This window comes from Dysidea avara, chromosome 1 (assembly GCF_963678975.1).
Source record: "Dysidea avara chromosome 1, odDysAvar1.4, whole genome shotgun sequence".
Taxonomy (NCBI): Eukaryota; Metazoa; Porifera; class Demospongiae; order Dictyoceratida; family Dysideidae; genus Dysidea; species Dysidea avara.
The window spans coordinates 47,490,734-47,509,885 of record NC_089272.1 but is presented as its reverse complement, the minus strand read 5'-3'; the positions used below and the strand labels follow the sequence as shown (position 1 = coordinate 47,509,885).

The following is a 19,152-nucleotide window of genomic DNA, read 5'->3' as shown; positions in this document are numbered from 1 at the left end:
TCTTCTAGCTGATCTTTCTACTGGGTGATTGATTTTTTTTGTAGCTGAACTCTTTACATGGTGACTTGTTTCTAGCTGAACTCTCTACAGATGATTTGTTTGCAGCTGAACTCTCTACATGGTGGTTTCTTTGTAACTGAACTCTCTGCAAGGTGACTTCTTCTAGCTGATCTCTCTACAGGGAGATTTGTTTGTAGCTTAACTCTCTACAGGTGATTTGTTTGCAGCTGAACTCTCTACATGACGGTTTCTTTGTAGCTGAACTCTCTACAAGGTAATTTCTTCTAGCTGATCTCTCTACAGGACGATTTGTTTGTAGCTGAACTCTCTACATGATGGTTTCTTTGTAGCTGAACTCTCTACAAGGTGATTTCTTCTATAGCTGATCTTTCTACAAGGTGATTTGTTTGTAGCTGAACTCTATACATGATGGTTTCTTTGTAGCTGAACTCTCTACAAGGTGATTTCTTCTATAGCTGATCTTTCTACAGGGTGATTTGTTTGTAGCTTAACTCTATACATGATGGTTTCTTTGTAGCTGAACTCTCTACAAGGTAACTTCTTCTAGCTGATCTCTTTATAGGACAATTTGTTTGTAGCTGAACTCTCACATGATTGTTTCTTTGAAGCTGAACTCTCTACAAGGTGATTTCTTCTAGCTGATCTTTCTACAGGGTGATTTGTTTGTAGCAGAACTCTCTACAAGGAAACTTCTTCTAGCTGATTTCTCTACAGGGAGATTTGTTTGTAGCTGAACTCTCTACACGTGATTTGTTTGCGGCTGAATTCTCTACATGATGGTTTCTTTGTAGCTGAACTCTCTACAAGGTAACTTCTTCTAGCTGATCTCTTTACAGGGTGAATTCTTTGTAGCTGAACGATCTACAAGGTAACTTCTTCTAACTGATCTCTCTACAGGATGATTTGTTTGTAGCTGAACTATCTACAAGGTAACTTTTTCTAGCTGATCTCTCTACAGGGTGATTTGTTTGCACCTGAATTCTGTATAGGTGATTTGTTTGCAGCTGAGCTCTTTACAGAATGGTTTCTTTGTAGCTGAACTCTCTACAAGGTAACTTCTTATAGCTGATGTATCTACAGGGTCACTAGTTTGTAGCTGAATTCTCTACATGGTGGTTTCTTTGTAACTGAACTATCTACAAGGTGACATCTTCTAGCTGATCTTTCAACAGGGTGATTTGTTTGTAACTAAACTCTCTACAAGAAAACTTCTTCTAACTGATGTCTGAACAGGGTGAATTGTTTGTAGCTGAACTCTCTACAGGGTGATTTGTTTGTAGCTGATCTCTATACAGGTTACTTATTTCTAACTGATCTCTTGAATTCTGTTCAGGGTGACTGCTCTATTAGGATGACTGCTCTATTAGAGTATCTCGATCTCGCACTTGCTACACCAAGTTGGATTTCGTGTTACAACTCCGTGGCTTTAAGTCTGATTCTTCTACACCATTGAAGAGCCTTTCTAAGATGATAACTCCATCTGTACAGCGATTTTCAAAGCATTACCCCAAGCGGTTTACCTGGTAGGCGTGGCAAGCAGTCGTTTTTTATTAACTAATCTCGATTGCGTAATTGTTACACACTGTTGGTTTTTTCGTTGTATCTTCCTGGTTTTTAGCTCGATTTTTTTCAAACCACAAAAGGTTTGAGGTTCAATAGTTAACCTATTCACCCACCGATTTTCAGCTTCTTCCCATACGCGGTTTACCCTGTAGGCGTGACAACATATTGGTGTTTATCAGAACTATCGTCAAAGGTAGCTTATGTCCAACCTCAGGGTAGGTACGAATCGATCGTTTCGCGAGCGATCATCATCAAACACAAGGATACAGATTCAGCATCGAATACGAAGCTACCATGATGCGTGCACGTGATAACTCTATTCTTATTAAAGTCTCACACACAATAATTACAACACTCCCCGCGGTTGGCGACCTTGGGGAGACCAACTAAAATTACATGGCTAACAGAAAAAAATGGCCTAACCTTCGCTACAAGAAAATCAAACAGTCCTATTTGTAATAAAAGTTTCTACGAATCTGTTCTCCAATTATTGCAGCATGACGACGTGGTCTTCCCGTTGCATCATTTGTTGTATCTAATTCATCAGATTGAGAAACACTGGAAACATCGGATTGAGTGACATTTGAAGCATCAGGTTGAGAAATACTGGAAACATCAGGTCGAGAATTCGATGAAGTGTCACTTGAATCGCTATCTTGATTTAGCTGCTGCTGTTGTGTAACTTCACTGTGGTGAACTTCAATTGGAAAAAGATGCTTGACACTTCTTCTAAGCAGCTTGTGACCTCCACGGGGGTTCCCCAATTTCACCACTGCAGCCCTAACCTTGCCATCACTACCTTTCAATAGTTCATTAACAACTGCCAGCCTCCAAAAGATGCGTTTACTTGTATCATTCTTCAACACAACAACATCACCCACCTGAATTAACTCACGTCCACCACTCTTGGCCTTAAGAGAATGACTTTCACGAAGATTCAGTAAATAGTCACGCCTCCACTGCTTCACAAATTGGTTGAGCAAGTGTCTGTGATGTTTAAGTTTAAAGGTTAAAGATTGGTAAGTGCTGACTACCTCAAAATGAGCACTGTTAGACATAGCAGCAATTCTTCTACCATTAAGTAAGTGGGAAGGTGTCAAACAGCCAGCAATTCCATCTGTATCGTCTGAAATGTAGGTCAGGGGACGAGAATTAATGACACATTCCACTTCCACAATCAAAGTGGAGAGCTGTTGATAGGTTAAATTACTTCGTCCAATGCTCTTCCTAAGACTTCTCTTAACAGTCTGTATGAGGCGTTCCCAAAAGCCCCCCACCAAGGGGCTCTTTCCACAATAAATTTCCATGTTACTCTTTTCTCACCCAAAAAACGGATCACTTCATTGGATCTAGCTATCTTCAAAATGTGTTTAGATGATGTTTTAAAGGTCTTAGCATTATCAGAGATGAGGGTTACAGGTAGGCCTCTTCGACCAACAAATCGACGAAATAGTAACAAAAATGAACTAACTGACAGATCTGGTGTTAGTTCAAGGTGAACAGCCCTGGTGGATGTACAAGTAAACAGGCAGACATAAGCCTTGTCTGATTCATCATCACCCTTCACATAAAGTGGCCCTGCAAAATCTATGCCTGTATGGCTAAAGGGAGGATCCTCTGATGTTCGTTCACTGGGGAGATCAGGAGGAGGAACTGAAGAATAAGGAACACCCTCCAGCTTGTTACAGACCACACAGCCTCTTAAAATCTTCTTCACAACCTGCCTACCCTTAAGAATCCAGTACCTTTCTCGAATTGTTGATAAGGTATCAGCAGTTCCGCTATGCTTGATGAGTTGATGTACATGCCGAATCAACAGCGTTACCCAGGGATGAGATGACGGCAACAAAATAGGATTCTTACTGCCTAAGCTAACCGAGGAATTACTTATTCTTCCTTGACATCGGATCTGTCCCAACTCATCGAGAAACAAACCAAATTGAGATACTCTAACAGGGGGTGTACGAGTCACCTTGCAACTTGAGTTGAGGTAGCACAATTCATCTGTGAATGATTTGGCTTGAATAGACCGTACCCAATGTGCCTCTGCAGCATTTAAATCCTCCACATTCAAACAGTTACCACAAGAGCGAAGAAGTGAGGTTTCTGTATGATGGTTCCTGGACAACAAATTAATGAACTTAAGAACAAAGCCTGTCACCCTAAGTAATACATTGAGACGACTATACCTTGTGCAATCAATTACCTCATCCACACTGCTACACTTGAATTCACTTGCACTTAAAAGAACATGTGTAAGGCCCTTTGGATTCTTGATCACTTCTGCTTCAATAATCTCACTTGAGGGGAAAGCTTCACTTCTTGGCCATTGTTCATCTGACAATTGTAAAAATTCAGGACCCTTCCACCACATCTTGTTGTCTGCTAATTTCTCACTACTCAGCCCTCTTGATGGAATATCAGCTGGATTAATGTCTCCTGGACAATGCTGCCACTGATCACGTACAGTAAGACGACATATTTCAGCTACTCGGTGGCTGATGTACTGCTTCCAAGGCTTAACCACTCTTATCCAGTGAAGAGCAGCCATTGAATCAGTCCAATAAAAAACAGGCATAGCCATTGGCAATGAATCAATTATACTGTTTGCAAGGCGACTTAATACAAGAGCTCCAAGCAACTCCAATCGTGGGATACTCTGTCGTTTCTTAGGAGAGACATGAGTTTTGGATGCCACCAAGCTGACTTCAACGCTTCCATCCTCACATACAGATCTTAAATACACCACTGCCGCAAAGGCTCTCTCAGATGCATCACAAAAACCATGCAGTTGGGCAGTTTGTCTATTTGACTTAAATTCAAAATAACACCTCGGAACAGCTACTCTATTCAGAAGACCAACACTGCCAGTAAGCTTCTTCCATTTCAGCGACATTTCACCAGACAACGGGGCATCCCAGTCTGAATCACCAATGCACAGATCTTGAAAGAGGATCTTCAACTGAATCACAAATGGGCTAACAAATCCAAGAGGATCAAAGAGTTTGGCAGTAAGCCTTAAAATGGATCTTTTTGTTATTTCAGTGGAGTCAGCAAGTTCCGCTATCTCAGTAAAATCAAAGGTAAAGACATCATTCCTTGAGTCCCAAGCTACTCCAAGAATTTTGGCAGGGTCTCCCGATGGTTGTGAAACATTATGGCCAGTCATAAACTTGGCATAAGTCTCATCTTCTTCAACTAGAGTCGTACAAGAACCACTAGCACTCTGTTCCGATTCCATTGCCAACTGGAGCTTCACCAGCAAGTCGGGTGAATTGGAATTCCATTTGCGCAGGTTCATTCCTGCTTCCTTGAGGATCAGCTTCGATTGTACACAAAATTCCAATGTAGTGTTAACGTCAGGCGCTCCAGTAATTAAATCATCAACATAGAAGCAGTCTCTCAACTTCTTCACAGCTTCAGGGTACTGAGAACAATATCTATTTATATGATGAGCCAATACTGAGCCTAAAATGGCAGGTGAGGGGCGCAAGCCAAAGACCAACCGGGTAAATCGAAAATGAACTAACTCATATGGCTGCTTAAATGGATCCTTGGCCCATAAAAAACGAAGGCATTCTCGATCAGGAGGATCAACACCTACCATCAGGAACGCCTTTTCTATATCGGCAGTGATTGCTACTCTGTGCCATCTAAACTGTATCAAAATGCTGAACAACTTTGGAATACTGTTAGGACCAGTTTCTAAACAATCATTAAGGGAGTATTGATCTCCCAAGCCACAAGCAGATCCATCGTATACAATTCTTAGTTTTGTGGTCTGACTACTCTGACGCACTACACCATGATGCGGCAGATAATGAACTGGAAGATTATCACTGGCTCTAGCAGCTCCCTGTACTGATTCCGGGTCTACAGTCTCGATAATACCGGCCTTCAATTGATCTTTCAAAATTTTATCATATTCCAACAAAACTTCCGGATTCCACTGAAGTCTACGTAACAAACTCTTCAATCGACCTTCACATAGAGATAAATGACTAGGAACTACCGAATGATCTAACCTCCATGGCAGACTAACTGAATATTGATTGCCCTCGAATGAAATTCTCGGAGGGAACTGATTGGAGGTTGAGCCTTCATCTAATGGAGCAATTCCAAGGGATTCGACCTCCCAAAATTCTTTAAGTATACCAACTAAAACATCATCGTGTTCATCATACCTTGGATTATTTGGTACTCCATTGATCGCCAGGCAGGTGGAACTGAGATTCGTTTCACGAGAATCGATTGGTCCAGACAGAAGCCATCCAAGTTTGCTATCTACAGCTACGGGTCCCTCACTTGATTTCACTATATCACCTGTTACAAAATTCCAATAATAGTTGGAGCCAATCAACACATCTACCTCCCCCTTAGGCTTGTCACACACATCAGCCAATAGCAAATCTTGTAGGTGTGGATAACTACTTATTCTAACAGTAGAAGGGAGTGAGGAACAAATCGAAGGAGAAGTCAAAGCCAAGATCTTTGTTGCCTCTGTACATTGACGCCCTTGTAAATACAAAGAGACAATAGCACACTCTTGTGTCTTATAACCAGCATGACCAAAGGTATTCAGGTGAAGCCTTTCAAATTTCATGGGTTTGAGGTGTAGTTGCTGCTGAAGCCTTTCAGTGACATAAGATAGCTGGCTCCCACTATCGAACAAAATACGTACAGGCACAGGTGGGCCACTAGGGTCAGCCAAGGCAATTGCATGTGCAGTCTGGAGCAATACTGTTTTATGGTTTCTTGCACTAGTTGTGGCTTGAACGGTAGAATTGCTTGGGTTACTATTAGGACCATCCCTAGTGTGTGTCTGCTCTACTTGTCTACCCGACTGTGAATTGTTAGAAGTACGATCAACTGTGCGAGGCCCAAGGGTAGTAGTACCCTTCTCACAAATGGATTGATGATGTTTACGATTACAGTACCTGCAAGTTTTTGTAGAATTGCATTCATGGGACTTGTGATTGGCTCTAAGGCAGTTAAAACATTTGCCTGTTTTGAGGAGAATGGTCTTGCGTTCTTGTGGCATACGAAACTTCACACATGAAGCCGAATAATGAGGATCATTACAATATCCACATCTAATAGAAAACCCACTTGAGACTAGAGTAGCTGCAGTATGGGCTGTGTGTGCATTTCGATGAGTATTGGGGTTCTTTATCACTGGTGTGTGAAGCTTGATATGCTCAGTAGCCTCTCTGGCCTCCAACTCTTTCTTAATTACAACCAATAATTCATTAATTTCCCATACTTCCTTATCCATCTCTCTGGCAATACGTAAACGCAATTCAGGGGGCAATTTTGTCATTATGATTGGGATCAATAAGCTCCCATACTGATCTGACTCAATACCCAAGGACGACAAGCCCCTAAGATTCACATTAATCTTATCATACACATACCTCAAAGCAGAAGCTTTGTCTCCAGTACATACTTGCAGCTGCACCAATTCCTCCATATGTGCACTAATAATGTGCTGAGGTTTCCCATATTGCTCCTCCAACAATTGTACAGCAGCGGTATAATTTGCTTCATTGAGGGTAAGACCCTGAATAGTCCTGGCTGCTGCTCCCTCAAGTAATGAATTCAAATAATTAAATTTGTCGATTGTGGGAAGATCCGTGCTATCATGTACTGCTGATTTATAAGAGTCCCAGAATGTGCTCCATTGAGTAATATCACCCCTAAATCTGGGTAGAGTGAGCTTTGGCAAACGTGGCTTGTTAACAGGACCTTCAGGGGAAACATGGCTAGTTAATGCTGTCGCCTCCCTTACAGCACTTGTACTCTTGCTAATAGCAGCACTTATCTTGCGTCTCGTCTCTACCAATTTAGCTTCTAGTGGTTCTGACTCCGTTATCTCAGTTTCAATCTCTGTAAGTGGGCATACAGATACAATCTCTCCATCCAAATTGCCAAGGGCCTTCAGCTTCGTGTCAAGCTGCTCATTGATTACGGTTAAGCGTGATACCTTTACTGGATCAGTAGCGGATGATTCTTCAGCTAGTATAACCTCCACTTCTCGACAGAGTTTAGTGACAACACCTCGATGTCCTCCTCTTACGGTTCTCAGCCTCTCTAATTTCCTTCTATCTTCGTCTTCGCTCATTTCGAGCGTGTATACCTACACAAGAAATCGTTACGAAATAAAAGTAACACGGTAAAGAACGTCACCTTCTCTGGTACCGTTTGCGATAGAGAAGTAGAGTATTATCGCGCCACGGTACCAGGCGACTCGCTTTGGGTTACAAGGATGAAGGTGACACGTGCGTCGAGATCCAATCAGTCGTGCCCCACGTTGGGCGCCAGATATCAGAACTATCGTCAAAGGTAGCTTATGTCCAACGTCAGGGTAGGTACGAATCGATCGTTTCGCGAGCGATCATCATCAAACACAAGGATACAGATTCAGCATCGAATACGAAGCTACTATGATGCGTGCACGTGATAACTCTTTTCTTATTAAAGTCTCACACACAATAATTACAACAGTGTTATTTTTCGTGAATAATCGCTCATAACTCTTTGCCTGTTTATCGTATTCCAGCTAAAGTTGGTACAGAGATGCGCCTTTATACCCCCCTTCTGTGTGCCAAATTTCAAAGCGATCGGATAAGGCGTCCGCGTTTTATAGCAGTTTTTGTAAGTGTGCAAAAAGAGGAAGAAAAATAAGAAGAAAAAAACGAAGAAACTAAGCCAATTTTTGAAGTCGCATATCTCGGGAACGCTTTAAGCGATTTCGCTCAAATTTGGAATGTGGAGTGCTGAAGGTGGAGGGAGTGTCTACAGCAAAATTCGTGTTGTTTCATCAAGGCAGTACAGAGCTACGGAGGTGCGAAAATTGCGTTTTCTTTCTTCCTGTCAATATACTCACGGGGTTGCGCGCCGGCTTCTTGGGTCGCACGACACACTACCGTGTGTCTTGATACATGGTGTGGATGGTTTGATGTCTTTAGTATCCAGTACCCGTCCAATGAGAAAGGCAACAGTTGCTGCCAGAAAGAAGATAAAAGAATGACTTAGCCTAGAAGAAAGCATGTTTGTTTGGGGAGTGTCGCGGACTGTGAAGATAACAAACAAGGATCACATAACAGATGATGGGAATTAATTAGACTTTTTATTCCAAACAGGTTTAACTGTTTTTTTTTTGGTGTTCCAATTAATGTAACAAAACCGCGTGTGTAATTTAGTGAAATAAGATTGTTGAACCAGAGTTTGCGTAACGTTTGAGACAATATCTCGTGGTAATAATTTTTTAAATGCCACGGTGTTCAGTGAGATGCTTGTCACTCACTCGACCTCCCCAACATTCTGACACAAATGAAACCACCCCTGAAGTGCAATTCCTAGTAGTACTTTGGCTGTGTTATTATGTCATGTACTAGCACGTGCTGATAAATTGGATAACCGGTCTATGAATATTTCAAAGCAGTCTATTATCACAGCCACCTACTTTCCGGGCCAAATGATGCTTTAAAACACATAGGCGTAGTCTTTTGAAGGGAATCTTTGTCTGGCTGGATTATCAGGTCTTGCAATTGCAAGTCCATTGGTTTCAGCCATTTCATAAAAATCCTTGATGCAGTGGCTGATTAAATTCTAAACTGATAAGCCAGAAATAGGCCAGTTTCACATAAGGCCTTAAGAATGCAATCAGTGTTAATTGTCTATTGTGTAACCACTGGATGCTGTGGATGCCCATAAAAATGTATTGAAGCCATTGGGAAAACGATGATAACCGCAGCAAAACTTTGGTAACTTACAAAGTATACGGTATGTTCTAATTTTCTGTACATGGAAAGAAACTACATTGACTTCTCTTTCGCTTTGTGATTTTCCGTTGTGAATAGGATGAAATATCCCAAGTTAATAGGGTGATAAAGTTAGAAATGTCACCAGACAATGCCTTCCACAGCTGATATTCGTAAGTTCGAAGTCAGAAAATAACACAGGAACTTCAACAAGTCTTAACAATAGTTTTTGTTGCGAATCGCTTTGCAGGAAAGCGCTGAATTGGCACGAGAGCTAATAAGTTAACAGCATGTTCAGGGAGCCCAGATACATCATCCAGGTGATAGTAAGGCTTGCTCTTGTATTGTACATCTGGTAAACAAGGATAACAAACAGCTGCTTTGGTGTTTCGTTGCCAGAAAACATTTTTATCATGCATTCTAACCTTTATTGGCTCATAACTCGCTAGTGGCTTAGCGTATTTACAGTAGATAAACACCACAGGACGTAGAAACCAATGTAGTCTACAGTGCTGCTTTAAAAACTCGGACATGTCCATTAGATTCTATGTGACAATAGATTTTGTGTCCGTGGTTGTCCGTTTCCCAATGGTTTCTGTACATTTTTATGGCTAACCACAGCATCCAGTGGTTGCGTAACCACAATTAAAAGATCAATTAAAATACTTTCCCTTACATGAAACTGGCCTATTGTGGAGGAGGATCAATCCTATGTTTCAGCATCACAAATATGAATTCCTGAAAAGGAGACAATTGGTGATCCCATCACTTGGTAAGGTTTTGCAGACATGCTCAAAATGACTTTTTAGACTTTAAAATTTGGTAAGGCAGAGTACGTACTTACGGCAACATCACTTTAATCAAGCAGGCTTTCTTCTGTAAAGGGACCTCGTAAATACTTATCATTCATCAGTTGCAATTGCTCAGTCAAACTTCACTATCAGCAAATTCTTTCTCCAGCAAAACTATTTTGCTGGAATACTCACAATCACTTGCCTCCCTTGCCTTAAAATATTGATGTACAATTTCAGTTTGCTCGCTTGCAATTAGCTTCACCTCTTCACCAATGATCAAATCAATTTCATTACCCATTCAGTGGGTAGCACTTCTTCCATTTCCTGGTTCACAGTTTGTCTTTGGTCCTTTTCCTGTACTCGTTCATACCTCTCAACTGTTGTGCTTGAAATGCTTTCGCTGTTATACCTCCATGTCCAAGGTGCAAAGTTGGTAGCCAGTGTGAGCTTGCTTGGTCCGCTTGGTTTGGTTGTAGCTACAATCTGCAGACTTTCCAGACACAAAATGTTTTGAACAAATTCTGTACTTATCTAGAGCTTGAATATCGAGGTCCTCTCTCATGTGACTAAGTATAAAGAGTTTCTAGAAGCCTGGAGAAGTGAGGCAACGAAATTAAAACCAATTCTCAACTGAGACCTTGTATATAAAGCTACGAGACAACAAAACTAAGTGCGCCACTAATTACATATATGGCAACACATAAAAAATCAACTTACATTAAGATCAGGTCCCATTAGGCAAGGACTGTCACCTTCCTTATGAGAACTTGAACAATGCCGTGGCCTAACACGACAGCCTGGCTCACATACACTGCAGGCTATCGTGTGCCCTTATAATGGATACGATTCAACCCACAATTGAAATCAGACCAGAAACTGTGAATCTCCTCTGATATTCCGGCAGTTTTTCTACAACAGAAACCAAAGAATAATTGCCTTTATGGCAATGACGATTACTTGATGTTCCGATATTTGTCAGATCACTCATATGATTAGAGTGAGTAAATCGTATTTGTATATTTCTTAAGCAATGGTCAATCTCCTGTGTTAAAGAAATGTGGACAGACAGACAGATGCTTTCAGCTTTATAGATACAGTGCATTGAGTTTTGTGAATGATTAAGTGTGACAAATAGTGCCAAACCACTTTGTTGACTACATCCCTACCATCTAAAATACATAAAAAAATTTCTTAAGGTTACATCAAGAATTCTTGGTCCAAATAAATAACAAGAATCATTGTCTAGTTTTATCCATTCCATCACCTGAACAAATCCCCAAATTTGTAAGCTAATTAGTGATCATTCATGTGAAATTACTGCACGATCTGATAAAATTATCAATTATCTCCAAGCAAGAAATGCTTTGGGTGTGAAACTTCACAGCAAGAAGGTTTTATAGTTACTTATCCAAATTTGCAAAAATAGAGTTTTAAACTGGTAATGTGTTGAGATACTGTATCCTTCTTTGTGAATGTTCATTTACGTAAATATCACCAGTAGTGATTCTCAACAGAAAGTAGATTTTCTGATAAAAATAGTTTTGCCTTTCATATACACAGCAATGCAACCAGCAATAGAAGGCAGCCAAACTAAGCCTATTTTTGTAATCAGATCTACTCACTTTCTTGTTTGATTGAGGATCATTACTTATGGCATTTAAATGATCATGCATTCAAATAGAAGGATATAAAAACAAAAAGCTCGCAGCATCACTAATAGCTGTACATCTCAGTACTTTACCAGTTGTATGCTCATTTGATTTATACTAGTACTTGCATATCTCATACACTGTAATGGCTGCACTTTGGTATCACTACTTTTTGTCGCAAGTAGCTATACCACTTAATTCTGCTTTACATGAACTCACCCTTTTCACAGTTATACTTTATTTTGGAGGTGGATTATTATTACTGCAGGTATATGTAGAGAAGTGTTTACTTATGAGTATATTCTCTCATGTCTGCTCTTTGGTATCATTCCTTTGGTCACAATTGATATTCAATAAGACTGAACGTATCAACAATGAACTTTAAAGTTTTGTATATAAATTACAATGGAATTGGCTTATGTTTTGTAGCACTTTTGGTTATGTTCTTAGATAGCAAATTTAATTCTGATAAACTATAATACAGTAATTGACTGTAATAGTTTCTTTTTTAATTGTTACAGACAAACACATTTCAATGTGTGTTATCTACTGATGAAACAAACTCATTTGTAATGTTTCTCTATGCTGATCAACTATTACAGTGGACATTACATAATGCCACGGTTGGATATGACACTCAGAACCGTACTAACTTTTTCAATGTTCCAGAATCAGGTACCATACAGATCACTAATATTACACGTACAAGCAATATAGATATTCCTGGAATATGGATGTTTCAAACTGGTAAAGATATGTGTACATACTGTGATATTGTATATATGTACATCGTATATAAGCATCCTTTGACCAAAGGAATTCTGAAGGATACATTTGCCATGTATACCTCTTCTGAGAGATGCAACCAAATAATCACACTAGTGTATTATATTTGTTTGAAAATGTTTGCACCTCAAGGGTACGTAACATGCGTAATAAGCCAGGACAAATTTCCTCTACAGTACAGTCCATTTATAACTTCACACATGCGTGGCATTTTTTGCATGGCGGCATGTGATTTTTCCCATGGAAAAAGCAAAAGTTATGCGTGGGACTGGTCATTGCCACGCCAAAGGCATTACCATGTGACGAAAATGAAATTGCCACATGCCACGTGTGGAATCCTCTGTTTGCCATGCGTGGCTAATATTAGCCAATGCCATACATGGTCATCAGGTGAAAAGCCAAACTACTGTACATTTATTTGTTTATTTACGTAATTTTAGTAGTGATGCACAAAACTCAAACATGAGTGTAATTATGTGTGCATGTACAATTTGTTCATAAACTCATCTACGATATATAACCCTGTGGTTTCCTTTGATCTGAGGTGTCAAAGTGGTATATATCGATACAGCAAATAATAAATAATTATCATGATATAATACTGTACTTAGAAAATATCAATATATCAAAGTTTTCTAGTAGAACAGTCAGTGATTGATCTGTAACTCACAGTGATCTCCTTCTCAGAGATACTCAAATAGAAAGCCTCTCTAGCTATTATGAAGTGCAGCATTGTGGGAAGCCATACTAATATGTCTGTATAAATGCTGCTGTCATGGCTAAATTCTTACCCAGGTCTTTTGAAAACAGTATATAGCTGTTACACTGTAAGTATAATCTAATCCAAAACAGCCAAGCTGTCAAAAAAGAGTGCGGCCCTCAAAAAGGCTATGGTGAAAAAAGATGTGAAATCCAAGGTGGCGGCCAAGAAATGGCTGTGATGGTAGGTTAATGGTAAAAATTTTAATAACGACAATTCAGGTGAATTTTGTGCCAAGACCAAGCGGCATTAAATTCACCTGAATTGTTGTTATTAAAATTTTTACCATTAACCTACCATCACAGCCATTTCTTGGCCGCCACCTTGGATTTCACATCTTTTTTCACCATAGCCTTTCTCAGGGCCGCACTCTTTTTTGACAGCTTGGCTGTTTTGGATTAGATTTCACTTCTTTTTGTATTTGTATACCCGAAAGCCAGCCTATGGCCGGCTTTAGAGCTTTTTAACCGATATATCATTTTTTCTTTACTACAGGAAGAAGAAAAGATGAAGCAGGGTGATTTCTTTGTAGCTGACCTCTCTGCAAGGTGATCTTTCTAGCTGATCTCTCTACCGGATGACTTGTTTGTAGCTGAACTCTCTACAGGGTGATTTGTTTGTAGCTGAACTCTCTACAAGGTAACTTCTTCTAGATGATCTTTCTACAGGGTAATTATAATTTGTTTGCAGCTGAATTCTCTACAGGGCAATTTGTTTTTCAGCTGAACTCTCTACATGGTAGTTTCTTTGTAGCTGAACTCTCTACAATGTAACTTCTTCTAGCTGAACTCTCTACAGGGTGACTTGTTTCTAGCTGAACTCTCTACAGGGTGATTTGTTTGTAGCTGAACTCTCTACAAGGTAACTTCTTCTAGCTGATCTTTCTATAGGGTAATTTGTTTGTAGCTGAATTCTCTACAGGGCAATTTGTTTGCAGCTGAACTTTCTACATGGTAGTTTCTTTGTAGCTGAACTCTCTACAATGTAACTTCTTCTAGCTGAACTCTCTACGGGTGGCTTGTTTCTAGCTGATCTCTCTACAGGGTGACTTGTTTCTAGCTGAACTCTCTACAGGGTGATTTGTTTGTAGCTGAACTCTCTACAAGGTAACTTCTTCTAGCTGATCTTTCTACAGGTTAATTTGTTTGTAGCTGAATTCTCTACAGGGCGATTTGTTTGCAGCTGAACTCTCTATATGTGACCGGGCCTGCGATAATAGGGCATGTGGGCATATGATTTTTGCCTGCTTTTTCACACTTTCATCACTCATAACATTTTGTATCATTATGCTATGGCATTGCAATTTTCAGCTGTTAGTACGTACTTAATTGGCATCATGATGCAAGTTACAGAATGGAAATATACTTTTCCAGTACTGAGATATGACCTGTAGTATGATGGGGTATAGTTTGTGCCCACATGCCCTGTTTTCGCAGGCCCGGTCACATATGATAGTTTCTTTGTAGCTGAACTCTCTACAATGTAACTTCTTCTAGCTGAACTCTCTACAGGATGACTTGTTTCTAGCTGATCTCTGTACAGGGTGACTTGTTCCTAGCTGAACTCTCTACAGGTGATTTGTTTGCAGCTGAACTCTCTTACATGGGGGTTTCTTTGTAGCTGAACTCTCTACAAAGTGACTTCTTCTAGCTGATCTATCTACAGGATGACTTATTTCTAACTGAACTCTCCACAGTGTGATCTGTTCATAGCGGAACTTTGTACTGGGTGATTTGTTTGCAGCTAAACTCTTTGCATGATTGTTTCTTTGTAACTGAACTCTCTACAAGGTAACTTCTTCTAGCTGATCTCTCTACAGGATGACTTGTTTCTAACTGAACTCTCTACAGTGTGATCTGTTCATAGCGGAACTTTCTACTGGGTGATTTGTTTGCAGCTAAACTCTTTGCATGATTGTTTCTTTGTAACTGAATTCTCTACAAGGTAACTTCTTCTAGCTGATCTCTCTACAGGGAAATTTGTTTGTAGCTGAATTCCCTACAGGGTGTTTATTTGAGCTGAACTCTCTATATGATGGCTTCTTTGTAGCTGAACTCTCTATTAGGTACCTTCTTCTAGCTGATCTGACTACAGGGTGACTTGTTTGTAGCTGAATTCCCTACAGAATAACTTGCAATGTAATATTACTGAGTAAATTATAAATGCAGCTGAATGCTTTATTAGGGTGACTGTTCTATTAGAGTATCTCGATCTCGCATTTGCTACACGTAGTTGCCTTTCGAATCATAACTCAGTGATTTATACTCCGATTCTTCTGTACTACAGCAAGGACTTTCTATGATGATTATTCCAGCTACATACTGATTTTCAGCTCGTTGCTTTAAGCGGTTTGCCTGGTAGACACGAAAACTAATAGTTTTTTATTCATAAAAATCGATCGCGTAATTTTGACACAGGTTGGGTTTTGTGTCATATCTCCATGGTCTTTATCCCAATTCCTTTCAAACCACAAAAGGGCACTCCTACGATGGTTACTCCATATACATATCAATTTGTAGCTGATTCCTCCAAGGGGTTTACCCTGTAGGCGTGACAGACCTTCGACCTTATTTTACGCAAATAATCGGTCATAACTCCGTGAATGTTCATAGGATTCCTACTAAAGTTGGTACGGAGATCCGCCTTAACGAGCCCTTTCAGTGTGCCAAATTTCAGCCCAATCCGAGCACACATTCGTTTTATTGCGAATTTTGCGAAGTGTGCGAAATGAAGATGATGATGAAGAAGAAGAAGAAAACGAAGAAATTAAAACGAAATTTTGTTCGCTCGTATCTTGGAAATGGCTGGAGCGAATTTCTTCAAATTTGGTGTGTAGGCTCCCCTAACTGGGCGACACGTCTCTAGCAAATTTGGTTCCAATCGGATAAGGGATCACAGGGCTACATAGGTGTGAAAATTGCGTTTTCTTTCTTCCTGTTAATATACTCACGGTGTGGCGCGCCGACTTCTTGGGCCGCACGACACACTACCGTGTGTCTTGATCTATGGTTAACATTTTACTCTTCATACTTTTAGCATAGGGTGATAACTGTGTTAGTAAACTAACTACCCATCAAAGACCATGAACTATTCCATTACAAATATAATTAGTAGAAGTACTTGTATTCTTGGGAAGATTTAATATTTAATATAATGGATTTCATTTTCATGGTAAGCTTTAATAGATGTAAAATACCAACTGAAATTACTTAGTACACCATAAGGAGACAAGTTGGACTGCTGTGTTATTATTTGCCCAAAATGTGATATCATATAGTCAAAAAGTTGGCAGGAGAAAATTTAGGCTAATTTTCTAAGATAGGATTTTAGCAAGAAAAAAATTTGGTGAATTTCGTAGAGCTAATACACAGATTAATTTTGTATTGGACAAATGATTTGGCAGATTTTAGTTTGGCAAAACACCGCTTACTTGCCAAATTTGCCAAACTTTCCTACAGCCAAACTTTCTGACTATATGGTATAACAGACCAGACTATGTGGCACATCAACCTCTTTTGCTGACCGTGCGTCTTGATTGTGCACTATTGTTTTGTATGTTAACACAGGTATTGGCAATGAATTCTACTTGGGATTCTTTGATCATTTACACCTTGGTCATCCATCCATAGTACTAATGACTACTGAATCTCAAAATGTCTCTTACTGCATAAGTGCTCCTGGAGTAGGATTTTATCAAAGTGGGATAGTTACAAATAACAGTGAAGTCATTGTGGATCTTCCAAGCAGTTTGATAATAACATCAGTAGATCAGCAAGATAGGGGAATATACTTAAGGACCAGTAGCAGTAGAGTAAATGTGATTGGCCAAAGTATTGCTATTAGAGGTAGTGTAACTGGTATTACTGTTGATACCTATAATGCCATTCCCCTCACAACTACATGCACTAGTGAATATGTCTACTTTGGAATGTTAATGGATGACAACTCAGATCGTTACAGTATAATCCTTGTAGTTGGTACAGAGAATAGCACAGTAGTAAAATTGAATGCTATACAAACAGTTCATATTAATGTGAATGGTGATGTCTTTATAGGAAGACAAATTGTGTTTGTAATAAACAGGTTGCAAACAATACTTGTTAGATCAACAGAGGACTTGACTGGAACTAAAATCGTTACAGACAAACCAGTATCTGTGTTTAGTGGTCATCAGTGTGCACAAATACCAAGTTCTGTTAGTGATTGTGGACACTTAATAGAACAGATTCCGCCCACCACATTATGGGATAGAGTATATTATACTGCACCATTATCTACCAGAAGGTCGTATACTATTAAAGTACTGGCAGCCAATAATTCCACCAGTATTGATATTTTCTGCAATGGTACAAAGGAACCTTATACTATCAATGAAGGAAAGGCGATCAACAAAACCTTGACTCATCAAGAATACTGTGCAGTCTCTTCTAATAAGCCAATACTGGTTGCTCAATTCAGTCATGGACATGTCGATGACAATGATGGTGATAGTGTTGGTGATCCAATGATGCTATTGTTACCTGGTATAAATATATATTCAAACAAATTCAGCACTTCTACTATTCGTACTCCACATCTACCATCTACCTCACATTACCTTAACATCATAGTACTGGCACAATATTATCAACCTGACAAGATCTACTTAATATCAGGAGGAGTGAACAAGTCACTAGATACACAGGAATGGGTACCAGTTAAAGTTAACAATGTCATTGAAGCATATGCTGCAAAAGTGAATATTCCAGAGGATGTGGTTGAGGTCATTCATACCGATACGTCAGTATTAATGACAGTGGCTTTGTATGGATTTGCTAGTAATAGAGGTTATGGTCATCCTGGAGGAATCTTTGGTTATCCATGTGAGTTACGTACATGAATGCATGAACGTTGTGAATAGTGATATACACAAGCGTAAGAAAAAATTGGAAGCTGGTAGGCACCAGGGATTATTGCAATGAAAGTGCTTAAAAGGAGATCATGACCTGAAATGCATATTCAATTCCCATATCTGAATGGCTAAAGTAGGAATTAAATTTGCACTTCAGGTAGTGATCCTTCTTGTTTAAGCACTTTTTGTTGTAATGATTCCTACCATGCAGGTTGTAAAATTCTTAACTTTTCTTATACTTGTTTGTTAACTAATGAGCCAAAAAGGTGTATGAAAGTAACTATATAACCTTGTATATTGTTATAAGCTTAAGTGGTTTGATATTATTGCAGACTTGACAAGCATTGTTTTAGCAAAAACTGCTAATAATTACATACCTTTAAAGTGTATTTTGTAAAGTACATTGCTTAGTTTCTTATAAAAGCAATGGACAGCATTTTAGGCATTCCTACCCATATCTATGCAGATGAGCCTAAATGTGTTGACATTTATGCATGACCATTAGACAAAATAGTACATCCCAATAGAAGGCATTTCTACCAAACCCACCATTTAAAAGTATACCACACTGTCTATTGTTAGGCTCTATCCTCTCAGGGGTTCATTTTTTCATTGCCAACCTAACCTTTCACAATGTTAAAGCATAGAAAGGATCCAGAGACTTGCTGCTAAATCAATTATTAGCTGGATATTTTACAAAGAGTAATGATAATTGAAATCATTAGAAATCAATTTCAAATTTCAAATTTATGATTTAAAACTAGAATTTTGCAAATTTCGTATACAGTTTTGGTCTGGTTGTCCCTTGGGAATACCTATGCTCAATTTAATACTGAAAAGTATAAAGCACCAGTGCTACCCCACATGATGAACTAGGCTGGCAATTAAACAGAGTAGTTGGGGCAGATCTTGAGAGCATACAAAA

The 19,152-nt window shown here is 39.4% G+C and overlaps 1 protein-coding gene across 2 annotated transcripts in view; it reads left to right on the top strand.

Annotated features, from left to right (window-relative positions):
* LOC136265982 (uncharacterized) overlaps positions 1–19,152 on the top strand; it is a 151,065-nt gene that overhangs the window by 57,305 nt on the left and 74,608 nt on the right. For both annotated transcript variants that reach the window (XM_066060928.1, XM_066060929.1), the window contains 2 exons: positions 12,312–12,537; positions 16,903–18,198. In XM_066060928.1, coding sequence (XP_065917000.1) covers positions 12,312–12,537; positions 16,903–18,198 — 1,522 coding nt within the window. The remainder of the gene's footprint in view (positions 1–12,311; positions 12,538–16,902; positions 18,199–19,152) is intronic.